This window comes from Temnothorax nylanderi, unplaced genomic scaffold, assembly GCF_030848795.1.
Source record: "Temnothorax nylanderi isolate EJ_2023f unplaced genomic scaffold, tnyl_v1.0 TNYL_tig0038_pilon, whole genome shotgun sequence".
Lineage (NCBI taxonomy): Eukaryota > Metazoa > Arthropoda > Insecta > Hymenoptera > Formicidae > Temnothorax > Temnothorax nylanderi.
The window spans coordinates 722,492-740,339 of record NW_027249100.1 but is presented as its reverse complement, the minus strand read 5'-3'; the positions used below and the strand labels follow the sequence as shown (position 1 = coordinate 740,339).

Here is a 17,848-nt window from a genome sequence, read left to right as displayed (position 1 = left end):
TTTGAGAAATATTTAAAAATATTTAGATATGGTTTTTTATTCTGCCAGAGATAGCCAGTAGATAAAAAATCGTATTATGTGAGAATATAGAATTATCAAAAGTTAAATATAGATATCTATTAATAAAATAGGAAAATCAGATTTTATTTTATCGTGTTTAAAGGCAAAAAAAAGTTAAATAATTTTTTTTTAATTAAACAAATGTTATTTTTCTTGGATTTCTTTTTAATTGCAGTTCGGCGAGAGTATAAAACCTTTGGTGATCGAACTGTACATCAGAGCGCTAACAACGGATATGAACGAACTGGAGAGCCAGAAGGCGAAGTCGGACAAGGATAAGGTGCGCGAAACCGCCAAGCGTCTGAGCACGCAATTCCTCAAATTGGCGGACGTAGTAGACAGCAATATTGGCATAGCAAGGGAATGCGTTTTGACGGCATTCTCTTTACATCCTACTAGAGCCTGTTACGACAGAATAAAGGAATTGGCGGTGGCGTGTGGAAAGGCGAAGGAAGATGGCGTTTCGCAAGAGGAGCAAAGTGTCAAGGAGAAACCCAAGGAAACTGTAGAAGACGATCTTCTCTCTGTATCGGTCATCAAGGAGACATCCGAGTTAACGGTAGATAACAACGTCACGGAAACAGGCTCGACGCCCTCGACAGTTTTGGAAGCGCAGCCACCGCATCAAAATTTGACCGTTGCAAAAGGCATAGATTTTCAAAACGGTCAGGTAACGAAAACGTTTGAACGAACCGATAAGTTGTTGAAGAGCCTTCTGACAAAGAATCCCGACATGACGTCGTCTGACACAGCAACACCAGCGACGTCGATTAGTAACAGGTGTCCGTTGCATCCGAACCGTGAATCCTCATCCGAGATGCTCGGCGAACTCTGTTTCAATTGCGGCGAATTCACCGGCAGTAACCAGTTGAATGATGATAAGTTACAATTGAAGGAAACTAGCACGACGCCGGGCAAGAATGTGGAGAGAACATTGGATGCGTTGATTCTGATCAAAGGCGATGCGGTGACAGGCTCGGCGAATTATGACGAGAAGTCTGTGCCCAGCCAAGTGCTGGACGGTGAGAAATTGGGTCTATCGCCGCAACTGTGCGACGATCTGGCCGTAGTACTGAGTAGTCCACGTTACCACATGCTCACTTGGGTGCTCGACTGGAAGGAGTTGAAGAATTTATGCGAGCGGTACCTGGAAAACGAAGAGGAGATGCGCAATACGAACAAGGAGCTTAAGTATCTGAACATTGATTATTCGCAGTTCAAGGATTGGCCATCGGAAGACGATACTAAGGACGTCTTCTTCGGTATCGAGAAGGGTTACGAGCAGTGGGTTGACTTGCCATCCGATAGTTCCGAGCAATTTGGTAGCTTCCAGCCGGCAGCCGGCTATAAACGTTCATCGATGCGTCGCAGTTTAGATGATACTACCACGGATTCCGACAGTGGCAGTGTATTGCGTGTACGACGCACTGCACGAACGCGGAAGATTCATCGGTTGGAATCGTCCGAAAGCGACTACGACAGCGCTGAACGTAAACCAAAGCATTTTAGAAATAGGATTAGTTCGGTGTCGGACAGCGATAGCAACACGCAGGATAGTCAGACTGACAGCTTGGGTAGCGACGGTTGTCGGTTAGAGACCAAGAAGAAATCCAACAAATCGAGTGGTAAGGAGTCCAGCAAGAACCGTTCAAAGACATCGAAGCTCACCGTCGAGTCTGTCTCGCATTTTCAGATGTTAGTGAACGAAGAAGTGCGGCACACGAACGCGCACGAGGACGCCAGCGGCTCTGACGTTAGCAGCAACGACATCATCACTCTCTTTTCCGCCGACATGGACGAAAATAAGCGCGAGACGATCAAGGGCTCAGCGTACACCGCCGCGGCGCAATTAATCATTACTGAAAGGCGAAGCGATCCAGCGGTGCTGAAATCTCTTAGGATGTTCAGGCCACAAAGCTCGAAAAAGCCGTCGAGGATTTCACAAATTCTGCAGAAGAATTTATTAAATAAGAACAAGGATGTTAATAATAGTAGTCGGACGGATGCCGAGCAACAGGCGACCAACAACATTGCGAAATTTGCGCCCATGCTCAGCACGCTAAATCTGAACCCGAAGATTGTGCTGACGCGCACGGACGAAGTCGATTGTAAATTGACCAGCCGTGCTAAGAAACAGCAGCAGCAGCGGCTGAGTAGCGGTGACATCACCAGTGAACTGATCAACATACAAAAATCGATGCCGTTCTCACCGAATAACAAGAGTGTAATTCAGTATCAGAAGAAGCAAAAGGAACGTGCCGCGAGCAGTAAGAACACCGGCGGCAAAAGCGACCTGAACTGTCCTGTGATAGTCGACGGACGTCGCGACCGTCATCATCATCATCATCATCATTTCGGCTCCGTTAAATCCAACTTGGGTAAAACCAAGTTTGGTGTTATCGAGAAGGCTGTTAGGGATTCCGACATATTGGCCAAAAATGTACCGGGTCTGAACTCGCTGGACATGATGGTACCACCACGGCAGCGTTCCACGGTAAACGTTGTCCAACTCTCCAGAAGCGGCGTGCCACAGAGCCCAAGTTCCGCCACGGGTACGCCGACAAGCATTAACGTTAGTGGCAGCACGCCACCGCGGCCGACGCGCACCCCAAGCGTGGCTAGCAACCAAAGTAGTAGTGGTGGTGGCAACAACAGCATACAGTTGCCGGGTACCCCTTCTTCAACAGGCGGCCACGACAGCGGAGTCGGCATGAGCCCAGCTGGCCAAACGCCACCATTGAGATCGTCGTCGAACCTCGGAACGCCGGACACCGTCGGCGAAGAGGCCAATCAGCTACTGGATGCTGCGTCACCGACGACTATCGGCCCGACGAACCCGACGACGACGATGACTGCCAACAACGTTTCGGTAGTCCATCAACTCGACATCACTGAGTCGTCGAGTCCGGTGAGAACGATAGCGCAAATACGTCGTGCGAGCAATCAGCAGAACAACCAATCACCGAAAAAATCACCTTCTTCGCCGTGCTCCGCGGGCATAGGCGCGACCACGGTCACAACGATGACGACGGCGACGACCACGATGTCTTCGACGGGGCTGATCGCGCCCGAGTTAAAGGTCATCTGCAAACCCGACGGCAGTCTCCGTCTCGCAGCTGCCAGTCCAATTGTGTCCAATCAGAGGAATCTTTTAAGCCTGCAGAACTTGGAGGACGGTAGCAGTGCGAACTTTGCGCGACAGACGACGCAACAACGCGGTGCGGATGCGGTAGGCGGTGCGTCGTCCAACAGAAACGCCTACGATCGACTAACCGGCACCAGTTCCATCGTGAAGAGCGCGTCGCAGACCGGCCAGAACGCTGTTCTACCCAAGTTCCAACAGGCTTTCCGTAATAAAACTTACACTCTACCAGCTGATGCGACCGCAAGTGGGGTTGCCAGTGCCGCGACGGAGACACCGCTGGGCGGCGTTCAACAAACGGTGACGACATCCGCGCAGAAGACAACGACGAATTTGTCGAAGGCAGTACAGACGTCTGTGCCGAACAATCAACAACAACAACAGCAGGCAAACGCCGGAAACGTTAATGTGCAATCAATTATTTCCAATCTGCAACTGTCGGCCGGCAGGCAGATAGTCAACATTGTGCCGAATTCTGGTAATAACGCCTCGGCGAGCGCTGCCATCGGTTCGAATCAAGCCGCGAATCAAACGATCGCGCAACTCGTGCAGAACGCCAATTCGTCCAACAGCGTTATATACACGCACAAGGTAATAACTAATAATCCGAACCAGCTCATCCCACCAACAATCATATCGCACGGCAATTCGGTACCTGGTGGCAGAACTCCCGTGGTCAAGCTCAACATCATTCGTACGCCGGTCAGACAACAGAATCTGACGGGAGCCACCATCCAGGCTGTCTTGACGCCGAGGTTGCAGCAACAACAGCAACAGCAACAAGCCGTGAGACCGGACAATTTAATCGGTTCTCCGATTGAGGTGACCAATCAAGTGAGCTCGACAACTTTGGAACAATTACGAGAATTCGAGAGCGTGCTAGAACAGGTGAAGGAGAGGAGTATCCAGCCACAGTCTCACCAGTCGATCTCCAATAGCGCAACTACGACAACCGTGCAGACGCAAACCACTACGCAGCAGACTCAGGCAAGCAAACCGCAGCAGATATCTGTTAGCACTCTGGCGCAGCAACTGATGATGCCGGCGCAGTCCAGCGCGAACAGCGAGGCATTTACCAGCAACGGCAGTACTGTGACATTTCAACAGGAATCTGGGTATCAGCAGAAGGTCTCCTTGACCTATGTAAATCCGAACAGCAGCACCGCTAAGGCAGGTAATTCCACGACACCAGTGGTCGTGGTCACCAGCTACTGTCAACCAGCGGCGTCGCCGGCGCTGAGCGTCACGTCTCAGAGTTCCTCGAGCCCGTGCGTAACGCCGGCGCCAGCACCGATACCACCGTCAGCTGGCAAAACACCATCGACGCCGTCGTCCGCCGCAGCTGGGACTGCTGCTAAGACCAATGTGAAAAAATCGACACCCAAGGCGGTCAAAAGCAGCGCGACTAATACATCCAAGGCATCGCCGATACCGAAACCGCAGCAGAAGCCACAAGAGGATGAACAGACTGCCCAACGGATCTACGCGATTCTCGACGAATACGCGGAGCAGCTGAGAAATTCGCCGGATCTGAACAACAAACCGGCACCCCGCAGAAGATCCAATCCGCCAACCAATCCGAGTCAATCGTCGAAGAGGAAGAAATCAAGCTCGAGCAAGAGCAAGCCGGCGGGACAGCAGACTTCCGAACTGAGCCCTAGCACAGACGATCTCGGCAGGACTATGGGCAGCGAGGATTCGTCCAGCGGTGTTGTACACGTGCAAGACAGTCCGGCCGGTTTCTCTGCACCAGAGGAACCGTCGATGAGCGGGGAAGCGAGCGCCGAGGTGCGTAATATGACGAATGATTCGAACGACGGCGTCGAACTGAACATGAAGAGACGTAATCTCATCATTACGGAGCCAGGCACGGGCCAGCCGCGAACGGTGATTGTTCAAGAATCAGTGCAATCGAGCTCGGTGAGCGTCAGCGAGGCGCTTGCCTCGGTCACGGGCAAGATGAGCGGTACGTCGGTACTGATGCCTAGTTTCGTGCTGCCGCTGATGAAGGGCACTCAGCAGCATTTCACCATAGTATCCACCGGATCCAAGCTGCTCACGGCTATGCCGACGACCATGCGCACCTCCGGCGGCACCACAGTTCCCAACACTCTACTGTTACAGTCCTTCCTCAATCAGGGCAAGCTAATCTCCGCACAACCGCAGGTCAAGCAGATGAAGATGCAGCCCACCTTGCAGACGTTGTCGAACAATCAGACGCTGACCGGCGCGCAGAACGTTCAGAGCACGCCCGTGGTGATATCGCAGACCGGAAGCACGCCGTTCGCTGGAGAGACAGCCACTGTGACGGTATCTACACCGGATAAACCCAATGTTATCGGTGAGCTGACATTGAAGAACGATACAGTGGCCGCCGGTAGCGCGATCGCGGTTGAATCAGCGGCGACGAACACCGCCATCGTGGTGCAGAACAAGAACAATCCCACCCTCAGCCTGATCGGAACCCGGAACATCAACGAAATATCGGACAACCAGCAACTATGCGGCGTCATCACCAGCAATCCGCTGCAGGGCACGAGATTCTACAACTCGGGCATACATAAACTAACATCGACATCTGCCGCCCTGAAGGCGGAAAACGTGGTCTGCATTGCGCCGGCTGCTGCGGTCTCCCATTCACCGGAAAAGAAATCCCCTCAGGACGGGCAGATACACACCGAGAAGTCGGTATCCTTACCAGCGAGCGCCATCGCGCTCACTTTTACTCAGCAGACTGATGTGAGCGCCATGCTGAACGATGCAAATCAGCAGCAACAGCAGAAGGACACGAAGGAAGCGTCCACCGAGATAACGTCTGGTACCAAAATTATTTCACCGAAAACGGTAAAGAGAAAATTCGACAATGCTATCGGCATACAGGAAAACATATCGCCGAGAACTTTGATCTCCACGAATATTGCCACGTCGTTACAAAATAATACGAAAATTGGTAAGGAGCCTAGGTATATTTTCTGCACGTGTATTTGTGTGTCTAGTCATTAACTTTTTTATGTTTTAACGTTTAGCTCATTTTTCATTTTTAAATCTTCAGTTGTTTTTGTACTCTTTTCATAGCACGATGTATATACAAATTTTTATGTAATAAATTTTACAACTTTTTTTGCTCAAATTAAAAAATATATCCATATATATATATTAATAAGTAAATTCTTATTTGCAATATTTTTTTCTAAGATGACTAAGATATTTCTTTTTTCAAATTATACATATGTTGCATAATTGCACTATAATTCACAGAAAAATGAATCTTTTGATAAATAATATATTTTGTAAGAACAGCTTACTTCGTAAACAACATGTCGATTCTCGCCAAATATTATATATCGACAATTAATTCTTCTCGCATATTGTTCTTCTTATAGAGTCTATGTCTCCCATTACTTCCACGAACAAGCAATCGAGCGTTATCGATCACACGACGCAATTCCTGGTTACTGGTGGACCGAGCAGCTCGGATAGCCAGGAGTCATCTGTGCAGCAATCCACCGAGACAATCGACGGATCCTGCAAAGTTGGGAACGGGCTGCTATACGAAAACGCACGCTTGCAAGAGGCCTGGGAACCGGAAGGAAAGATCTCGCCGGATACAACACCATGGAGATACGTTCCTACACCGATGAACGCGCTGAGCAACGAGCCGTTAAAAGTGTACAGGTAAACGATTCGGATCATATCAAATATTGTAAAAAAGTTTTTATGTAATTTAAATGTTATTTAAAGCCAGAAACTTTTTCAAATATTTGAAAATTTTGAGAAAGAGAATTTGATTGTCACGATCAAAATTACAGGGATAATGACAACTCCGAGACCGTGCTGCAGATTATCAACAAGGGTCAGGGCATTGAGATGGCGAGCGGACAGATCTATCATGCAAACGCGAAAAAGTACTTCATGAATCATACTCTAGACACTCCATACTCCAACAAGAGCAACTTGATGAAATCGCAGCTGATTTCCAGATTGGACCGCGAGATGATGCAGCAAAAGATGGAGAGAAAAGCCGCATACGAACGTGAGATCAAATTGCAAAAGAGCTTGTCAGAGGAATGCGAAGATCTGGGAGTCGACGAACCTAGTACCAGCGAGCTGTTTCCCGAGGCAGATCTGCTATTCGACACGAATCACTCGCCGTCGTTTGATCATTCTTCGCAGGATGCGTCCTGCAGTCAGTCCATGGGCATAAAATCGTACAACAGCTCATACTTCCGGTCGCTGGACTCATCTAGCGGCAGCAGGGACGCCAGCCCAACGAGCGATTTCAAGACGAATGAACGCAAGAAGAACGTGAGTCAACGCGCGAGAGCTTTAAAGGATCCGTTGAAGAGAGGGAAGCGAGAGAAGGAGGATCTGGACATCCCGACGAAACATATGCGACTAACCCTGGATAATCTAAGCCAGGATGAAGCGTCGAACAGCAACTCGGATATCTCCAGGCTATCACCGGCAAATCTTGGCTCTTTGGAGAACGATTCGTCAAAAGATATGACTCATCGCGTGAAACTGACCTTGAGGAGCGGCTCGAAAGAAGGAACACCCAGCAGCGTATCCAGCATACCATCTAATATGAAATTGGACATCGACTTGGATTCAGAATCATTGCCGCCCAGCATGAACGTTAACAACACCTCGACAGCGAGTTCGGGCGATGAGAGCTTGACTCTGTTGAGCGGCAATACCGCGGACCATCATACCATACCGTCGCCATTGTCACCGTTGGGCGCGGCTGGACCGCTGCTGTCCACGCACAACAAGTACACGTATACCAACAAAAAGCGCGTGTCGTCCAAGGTGCGCATGGACTCGTACATGGCATGGGAGAGCCCAATGTCCGAGCGCACGAGGTCCAGCACCGACGATGAGGACTCCAGTATCAGCGAGTCGATCGGTAGCCAGGTAGAAGACAACGTCACGCTGAGCAATGGCCTGGAGGACAGTGTACAAATGTTAAAATCCTTGTCCTCCGATCGGCACTGCACTTACACGAAGAAAAAGGAAAACAAGCTGCAGGTGAATGCCGCGAGAGTGGTCTTGAATCGCGCCGATCACAAATCGGCAGCGGTGGCAGCGACGCTTCCCAAACGGATGTCTAAGGTAGAGTCGATGGTAACGGCGACGGAGACGATGGTAGTATCGAGCGACAAGGCATCGGAAGCGTCGGAGGACGAGACGAGCAATATCGTACTAATGGAGCCGGCGGATTGCCGCGCCAGAAGATCAAGTTTGCGCTGTCACGTGAAGAAGAACTGCGCGTGCTGCAACGGCTCGCCGGAGCGACCGAAGAAGAAGACAACGGCGGCGACGACGGTCAAGTCGACGGATCACAAGCTGAAGAAGCGGCTGTCGTCAAAGCAGCCCGGCAAGAAGAGGTAGTCCTAGCGATCGAACGCTCGCGCGAGCATCGCAACGTGTTGTTATATCATTAGCGTGTCGTCGTCGTCGTCGTCGGTGATTCACGATGCGACGACGATGCGGGCGTTTCAGCGCGATCGAAACCGGGCCCCGGGGGGTTTTAACGCTTCTCGCTAAGAAAAAAAAAACAACATGATTTGAACGATCTTATTCGAGGATCGATAGATCCATGGCATGGTATTGTAAATATTAAAGCGCGCTTAGACGCGAATTCCGTGAATCTGTCACACTTACAATATTTAAAACATTCGGCGGGTGCATTAGCACGCAGGCAGGCAGGCTCAGCTGCGAGCAAAAGAAATATTCTCCATTTAAATTAACAATGGATCTATTTCACGTCGATGTGCGTGCTGTGTGCGTGCATATTAATATATGTATGAATGATAGCGTGAAAGGAGAGAGAAAAAAAGAGAGAGAGAGAGAGAGAAAGGACGGGAATATAATAGACATACGATTTACTACTAAATAGTTATCGTCGATAACCAGTAGGTCATCCCTCTACCATTAGGTGTTAATTACGATATTAGATTGTAAGGTACAGATCATTTATGTATGGCAGACTTAGATTTTTAATCGTTAAGGACCGTTTTAGCGATGCAATCTAGTCAAGTCGTTTTTTTTTGTGGCGAGGAATAGGCGACGAGTGAACAAAGCGTTAAGATAAAAGAAGGCAAGCGAAAACCGTAACGATCGTTAATAGATCCCTCACAGAGTAAAGAGAGAGAGCCTGAGTTTATATAATTCAACCTACAGTATGTCTATCATGGCAAAGCTATTCCACGTTGTAACATGGTGTGGTCAGACTGAATAGACAAATAATAATAGAGTTCTCTTTCCGAAGAAATATTAGGGTATAGTTAACAAGGACGTGTGCGGTCTCGTTGGCAGTCGCATCGTCTTTGCCTTTCGTGTAATGCTTACCTGTATCTGTATAACTCTAACTTTATATAGAGAGAAAATTGTCGCTGTGTAAATTCTCGGCACTCTGCTCTTAGACGACCCTCGAAGAACACCGGGGTGTTATTTGGATAAGACTCTACGCCCGATTCAAGTACGCGTAGGCGTATGAAGTTGGAGAGGAAAAAAAAAGAAAAGAAAAGAGATGTGGAGTGGCAATAACACGTTCTATACGGATCATTCTAACAGCTGTCTGTTGTACGGCCCGACCATACCTTGTCATGGTGCATGTAAAAATCCACGATTGTACATTGCGTAGATAATTCATTGAAAAGGTATAATATTATATATATATCGCTGCACTTTAGTACAAAAACGCTTCACTTTGTTTCAGATGAGAATGATAGATTTATATCGTATCTCCGTGTGCTATATCGTGAAACGTGTGAATGCCCGCAAATTTTATTATGGACTTACTCTAAACTTGTAACTTGTAAAAGCTCCGTGAGAACGGGACGAGGCTGCGTGGGAGTATGAGTTTATCTAACATTTCGTTATGATAATTACGATTAATGAAAAAAAAAAAAAAAAAAAACGTATGTCGGGCGCTGATATCCATTCCAAAATTTTTATCCCGGCGCGCGATATATATGTATAAATATGTAGAGAACTTCGTCGAGTTTGTTCTTTCTCTCTTTTTCTGTTCTCTTTCGATGTTGCAAGAAAAGAAATATCGTAGCTTCAAGTAATCGAGGTATAACTGTTCCTGTGAGTAGTGTCTCATTACGTGATATGAACCAAAGTGAAGGCTCTGTCGAGGAGGCATAAGGGAAACGCTGAATCGATGTGGAAAGCGTAAAGCAATGCACGTGTAGAATATGTAAATTGTAATTAAACTAATCTGATCATTCTGTAGATCCTTTTTGTTTTCTTTTTTTTTTTTTACTTGTGTAGAATAATAATTCCAGTTATTTGTTTCGGTAATCGTTAATGTTACGTTTAGAAGAGAATTAAGGATATAATATTTGTTGGATGTATACATATATATATACTATATATTATTATCACATATCTGATATAGAGATTACGTACATGATTCTTTGACCGTTGAACGGAGATTGAAGAGGGAACTTTTATAATTATAGTGTCTTTTCGAATTTGGCGTCGTCGCAGGTATTAAAATTATGAAAAAAAAAAAAATACATAGATTTATACAACAATATTATTTTCTAACAGAACAGCGCCAAAATGGAGCTGTTGAAGAGCGCTGCAATCTTTTCAGTTAATTTTGATTGTAAATCATATATGGAAAATCTAAATAAGGGGGGGGGGTGAATAATCAATAGTTTTTTTTTGTTGTTATCGCGTTTCTTCCTCATTTACACATTCTACACGTATGCCAGCAAATGAAATGGTTAATATCTTTCTCTCTACGAGACGTATATGTGATATAATCGTTTCGTTATGAATGTAGCTGTATCGCGAAACACGTTCCTTTCGGTTTCCGACCGTTCAGTTAAAGGGCGAACAAGATTACCTACCTCGTGCGCTTCATCTCTTCCTAGTTTATCTCTATTACCACGGGCTCCGGAGCGTGGAAATTCGAATATCCACGTATACAATCGTTCGTGTTTCTCGCATAATAAGAAGTTCTGTGATCTCGCGGCGTGAAAACGCTAATCGCTAACTCCGAGAAGAAACACGTCTAACGCTTTTCGTTTTCTTTCCTTTTTCGCATTCGCGCGGTTCGATCCAAGTTTTATTTTAATTACGGTTCAGAGCGCTAAAAATAATTTGAGTTTTTTTTTAGCTACGGGAAGAAATATTCTGTAACAGTGAGGAAATATATGTGAATAAATTATGTTCTGAGTAATACTTATGTTAACTCGCTAACTCTTCCGACTGTAGGAGCGATTAAAAAGCGCAGATCTGTTTAATATCTGTCCGATATTAATTGCGATCTTATTGTAGCGTGGCCTAGATCACACACTTTTCTACTGAAGAGTTCTCTTTCTCGATTTAGTTTTATCACGAGGGGGAAGAAGATCCCGAGAAAAAATTGCACTCTTAATAGAAGCGAGATCGATCTTATTATCTTATCTTATCTATTTCCATACCGAAATCAGATTTTATGTAATCGAGGCGGTCTACACAAATGCGAGAGGATTACTTTGTAATCGAAAGAAAATATAAGCTCGAAAGCTTCGTTTATAGATCAAATAAATTGATTTATAGAAAAGGAACACCACCGCGCTTCCCATTCTTTTTTTGTAGACCGTCTTTTTCATTCTACGTTTTACGGCAATTTTCCTTCGCGGCTTTCTCGGTGTTTCTTCGTTCTCAGCGCGAGATAAGCGTATCCCAAAGAAAGAGAGAGAATCACGTTTCCACTCGAGCCACTTGTATAAAGCGAGAACAATTTCAATGTATTTATTCCCGCGGTAAAAGTAAGAAAAACGAGCTCTATCTTCCTGTATATTAGAGAGAGAGAAAGGAAAGGAGGCGAAGAGAGAGAGAGAGAAAAAAAATACGGAGAGAGAGAGAGAGAGATGTCGGAGCGGCGTGTCTCCGCGTGTGTATAAAATTCCGAGCGAGTGTCTCGCAACTAAATAGAGATGCGTATTTTTTGAATGGGACGTCAATGGGAGGATAGCTTCTTAGCTCACACACGTGTCGGATGCGCGTGTACCACTCGATTCGTCGGTGATAGTCTGGCCTTTCGCCACCCAATTTAGTCGTACCAATCGCATTTATCATAGAGGGGTGTGTAGTCTTCATCGTTAAGGCAAAGTCCGACGGCGGACTCGGAGGAAAGGAGCAGGAAAGAGAGAGAGAAAAAGGGGGACGCGTTTGAGGCGCGGATCAAAACCGGTGTAATTTCGGCGAGCTCGATCTCCGAGATGTTGAAGACATCGGGCGGATTGTCGGCCCCCCGTTCGCCACCCAGTAAGGGGGGGAGATCGAAGATCCCGATCTCACCGAGATACGACACCGGTTTCAGGGCCTCAGCGTTCTTGCGGATCAGGGCAAGGTTTCCCAAAGCTAGATTCTTCAGGTACTTAAAGAGGTAGGGAGAAAGGGGGGTAGAGAGGGCGAGAGTGAAGAAGAAAAAGAATAATGATAAAATAAAACAACCCGCTTTACACTGGCCGTTAAGCGATAACTTAAGAGTTTTTGTATCGTACGTATGTTTGTTAAGACTACTGTTTTTGTCACTCAACACCCTACCAGTATTCGAGAGAGCGAGCGAGCGAGAGAGAGAGAGAGAAAGAGCGAGTGAAGGAGTGAAAGGGGATGCGAAAGGGAGAAAGAGAAACCGAGAGAATGCTGTTGTATGTCACTTTAGTATCATTAAAACGAGCGACGTATAGTAAAAGATAAAAAAAGGAAAAGCGAGAAAGGGATGAAGTTGCGAGTGCGAGCGAGCAAAGGGCGGAAGGAAGACGCGACTCAGTGAAGATAATGTCTCAAATCGGGGAATGAGACGTCTTTAAGACGTCATATGTCCCGATTTGAGACATGCACGTTGTCTGGGGAGAGACGATGGAGGAGACTCGAAGGACGAACGAACGGCCGTACACCGCAAAACGTACATTCATTAAGCTACGCAATGTCGTCTAGCACAAATCAGTCGAGATAATTCGAGCGATATTGTAAGGGGAGAACATGTGGGCGAGTATGTAAACGTATCCAGTGAGCGCAATGTCCCAAGTCGGGATATGTGACGTCTAAGAGACATCTTAAAGACGTTATATTACAATACGTCTTTAAGACACATTATAAGACATCTACGTTTTAATGACGTTGTATTACAAGACGTCATATGTCCCGATTTGGGATGCGTGTTGTCGGGGTAAGAACGTGACATGAAATTAATCGCAGACGGAGAAAACGATCGTCGGAGGCGAGCGCGAAGGGAGTGCGCTCCCGTGTACATAACGAACGATAGGGAAAACGATGTGAGCCACGTATTTCGGCGAAGGGAACATTTCTTAGACCGGTACACCGCTATACATACGCGCTGAATGTTAAGAGAGCCGGGGTGGTCCCTCGAAAACGAAATGCGCCGCGAAGAGACACGGCCCTTTCGCGATCTCGTGAAGGGACGTTTCCCGGAGGACGTTGCGAAAGTCGATAGGTTTTTATGTGAAAGGAACCGCGGCACCGCTCTGATTCATCAATGATATTAATATTACTTTGTGTTGGAGGCATCTCGGGGGCTCTCACACCTTACTGTGTGTTTATCGTTATTTATAGGAACAGCGATGCGCAGCAAATTATTTTTATCACGCGAAAAACGGCATCGTACTTCCCCTCTAAGAAAGAACCAAGTTTATTTTTTCACACGGGGGTGCTTGGGATAAAATCCTTTTAGATAAAATCCGTTCGATTTGGTATTCGCGTGTATATTGTGGGCAAGGGATCGATGCACAAATTACAATCGCGACTAACGTGAGGAGAGGTTTTCAGCGACGAAGCAATCTGCCGTATTTTGCTCGCGAAAGAAGGGAGGACACTCTGTAAATAGGGCTTTATATTGCGAAGCAATTTCGCAACTTTTTTCATCGTATTGCACTTGCAGATTTTAGATGTCCGGTCTTTGCTTTGTATCAAATTTCAAAAAGTCAAGCGCAGTTGTCTACTTTGGTTTTCTGGATGATAAAGGAATTCAAAATTATTTAAATAAGATTTGATGCTAAATGCGCGATGGAAATATGGTTTGCTTCTCACCGAATCTCTAAATTACGTGATAAAAGTATGATGGAAAAATGTAACCAACTTCATTGTTATTAATCCCTTAAATCTTAAACAACACCCCATCCAGAAATTTAGAACCGTTTGCATTTTTAAGTCAAAATATAGAATAATATTCCTGTAGTATTTTTCTAAGAATTGGCAAAAGATTGTAATTTCTACGTTGGTCTTCAACGGTAAACTATGCATATGTTATAATTTCTAGCGAATTGCGTCTTTGTGTTACTATTAAAAAATTAATGAAATCAGTATGTTACGAAAAATTAGAATTTAAGCATTTGTATCTTTCGTCCTTAATACTCGGCAGAACTGTACAGATTAAGTGCGAGATGCCCGATGCGAAAAGCTGCTGGAGTTGTTTTGCGAGAAGCTCGGGTTTCAGAAACGTACCTCGGTCCACTGATGAAAATTGTAAAATCGCACACAGCAGTAGTCGCCCCCATTCCTATGAATTTTGTTTTTATGAAGATTGTGAGACGAGAGGGAGGAAACAGAGAGAAAAATAGAAAGGGAGGGAGAGAGAGAGAGAGAGAGAGAGAGAGAGAGAGAGAGAGAGAGAGAGAGAGAGAGAGAGAGAGAGAGAGAGAGAGAGAAAGAGAGATGAGAATACTCCTTGGATATGACTGTACAGCGTATTAACTTGTCCGGAGGTACATATATCGGGGATCCTTTTTCCAAACTTGAAGTATTAAGGATTGCATATTGTACATAAACAAGACATATTTTCTATATAAGGGACGTCGCTCGGTAAAAAGGCCGATGGCTCGAAAAATACTGCAATATTATGATAATTCTTTCAAGCGGTAGGATAGCCTTTAATCGTTTTATGTAATGTAATGATAGAAAAAGAGAGTCTGGCAGAATAAAAGTGAAAGTTCTGTATTTAAATATCCTGTCGGTGTACATTCATTCACATACACGCACACACATACGCAGACGATTCGATGATCAGGAGCATTTAGTTGCATGTACTTATACAACTATATAATATAAATCAAGAGCTTCGGATCGTAACCCACGTGTCGCGATGCGCTACCAGAATGATCGGTTTTGACAAATCAGGAAATGGTTTGTATTGCAAGCAGGTAATTCAGAATTTCTTGTAATCTCGTTACCGAAATAAAGAAGAAACTGGAATTTGGTAAGAACAGCGAAATAACTTGAACAAGTTCGATTATTCCTTTTAGCGCCTGTAATCGAATGATCTCAAAACGTAGGATTTAAACGGGCTAAAATGTATTATATATTTTAAAAAGTAGAATCCGCTCGTTGTGTAATCGCGCGTATATTTATTAGCGCATGTACTTATTATTAGATATTAGCCTCTCTTTGGGAAAGATAAAATGTAACAATAACTTACAACCCCTCTCTTAAGTTTTGTACCCCTTGTACATGTGAGTAAAAGAGTTACAGCTGATGTTCGTATATAAGGAAAATGTTTATTATACATTGTATATATATCAAGTACTTTCTGAAACGTCAGCATTTTCTTTCTCATGCTCTTTCCGCTGATTCTCCACCTCCTGTAACAAAGCAAAACTTATGATACCACGATTAAGCGTCGAATTTAAAAGCGACGTTGAAACAAGCCGCCAAATTTTGCAAGCGCATTTCTTTAGTAACCGGAAGACATACCCTCTGTATAATGTCCAGCAACGTGACGTTATCTCTCGATTGGAAGAACTCGCTGATCTCTTGCGGAATGCAAAATTGCGTAGGAGGCTTCGGCTGAATACCTATTTCCTCCCCGATAAAACGGAACTCCGGCGTGTTCTCGATATGATTTTGTAACTCCTCGTACGTAAAAAGCGTTCCTTTCGTAGACGCCGCATCCATCGTACCGAAATCTATTATTTTCACTTTATCTTTTCTACGTCGTACAACGTCGAAGGAATCTGCCAGAAAAATGAACTCGAATGAGTTATAAGGCCTGTTCGTTTTCGCTGCACTTCTGAACTAGTGCAATAAGTTAGAATGAAAGAAAATATATTTGTTTTATTCTAACTTATTGCACTAGTTCAGAAGTGCAGCGAAAACGAAGCAGGCCTTAATTCGAATATCGTCCATTAATTTTAGTACGGTGCTCTTACAGTTGCGCAACGGAAATCTGCCCTTGATACGCTCCAAAAACAAGCTCTTGATGTCTGTCTGTATATCATACTTTTCTGACTCGTTGGAACTGTGGTACTGCGATATATCCCTCTGACTTATAGCTGCGTAAGATATATGATTTGTTATCGCGGAAATTAACTTTGTAAAGGCAAACAGAGAGACATGAAAGGAGTTTAATACCGAATAAAATTTAATAGTTGAGGGAAAAAGTGAAATCGAGTTGATGAATTACCAATGAGCTCATTGTCCATGACGAAACAGCGAAATTCTGCGCACGGATTAATATCCCGCCATTGTTTCAGCACCAGGCAGAACGGCAAAGAATTATCAGAGTCCCTCAACGATTTCACGACGTTTAGATCTTTGGCAATCCTGTCGGAACTTTTCAGCAACAGGTAGACCTCTTCTAGCGTATTGCATTTGAGAGTCTTTGTTGGCGCAACCCACATGGCATCCTGTGAGACAATTACAATTATATATTGTAAATTGTACTATAATTTTATCTTTATCTTATAGAAATATAAATCATATAATTATATTAAAACAATTATTACAAAATTACATTATTGCTATCCATACAATAGAAAATTTATGAACAAGATATTTGATCCATGAAATGAATCATTCATTTTAGAAAAAAAAAAACTTGATTTTTACTGCACACTGTAGTTTTTTTCACGTAGACATACATGCTTGTTGTTTCCTGAAAAAAAAATGGGAATTTTGAAAGAAACGTTCTTTCTAAAATGACTGATTCAATTGCGAAATAGGAATGCAGAGCAGAAAATAATTTACCGCAGGCGTACTCCAGTTTGTCTTGACAAATATTGCATCGTACTCATCTAATATTTCCTGTATTTGTTGACTGAATTCAGGAAACGTTGGTTGATAATCTGTCTCCTACAAAAGATTCATATATATAAATTGCTGGATTATAATTCTGTCATCTCCTAAACAAAAAAGAATTAATAAATACCTCTTCTTCGCATGTCACCGGCGAGCCGTCGGCCCATTCGGAATCCTCTGGTAAAGATCCCGCTGCCTCGAGCGGCAACACAAACGTGTCATACTCCAAATACTTTAGAACTTCGTCAGGAATATGAAGAATCCTGGCCTCCAGAGAATCTTTCTTGAACGTTGGATACCAAGAGGAAAAGGAGCACTCCAGTTTTAAATCGTTTACCATCCTTCCCAAATCTTTTGTACTTATATGTGCTTTATCTGAAATTGAATTTTCTAAAAGATTAATGGTAATGCTCATTAAATTTTCAGAATGAAAAAGATATATAAGGTATTGTAAGTACCTACTGACCAAATTCGTGACTAGTTTCGAGCAAGGAAAATTGAGTAAAGTTGACAACTTGACAAACACGCGATTTAAACCATAGAGGTAACAAAGTAACTAGAGTGAATGCTGCTCCAGCTGTTAAATCGCATTTATGAAAACAGGCA

The 17,848-nt window shown here is 44.7% G+C and overlaps 2 protein-coding genes across 4 annotated transcripts in view; one reads left to right on the top strand and one right to left on the bottom strand.

The window, feature by feature from the left end:
• Positions 1-15,172, top strand: part of LOC139771322 (uncharacterized) — a 63,972-nt gene extending 48,800 nt beyond the window's left edge. Inside the window, exons 7-10 of one of the 2 annotated variants that reach the window (XM_071704020.1) lie at positions 236-6,152; positions 6,586-6,877; positions 7,012-7,107; positions 7,183-15,172. In XM_071704020.1, coding sequence (XP_071560121.1) covers positions 236-6,152; positions 6,586-6,877; positions 7,012-7,107; positions 7,183-8,593 — 7,716 coding nt within the window. In that variant the 3' untranslated portion in view covers positions 8,594-15,172. Of the gene's footprint in view, positions 1-235; positions 6,153-6,585; positions 6,878-7,011 lie in introns of both variants that reach the window. The other variant, XM_071704019.1, reaches the window with a different exon arrangement.
• Positions 15,173-15,703: 531 nt separating this feature from the next.
• Positions 15,704-17,795, bottom strand: LOC139771324 (translation initiation factor eIF2 assembly protein). Of its 2 annotated transcripts, none has more exons than XM_071704024.1 (7): positions 17,709-17,795; positions 17,373-17,617; positions 17,192-17,296; positions 16,629-16,851; positions 16,375-16,497; positions 15,920-16,179; positions 15,704-15,807 (listed from the first exon to the last, which is right to left on the bottom strand). In XM_071704024.1, exons 2-7 carry the CDS (start codon positions 17,580-17,582, stop codon positions 15,745-15,747), a joined length of 984 nt encoding a protein of 327 aa, XP_071560125.1. In that variant the 5' UTR covers positions 17,583-17,617; positions 17,709-17,795; the 3' UTR covers positions 15,704-15,744. The 2 variants fall into 2 exon arrangements, with proteins under 2 accessions (XP_071560125.1, XP_071560124.1); XM_071704023.1 differs by having other exon boundaries at positions 17,701-17,769.
• Positions 17,796-17,848: the final 53 nt, after the last annotated feature.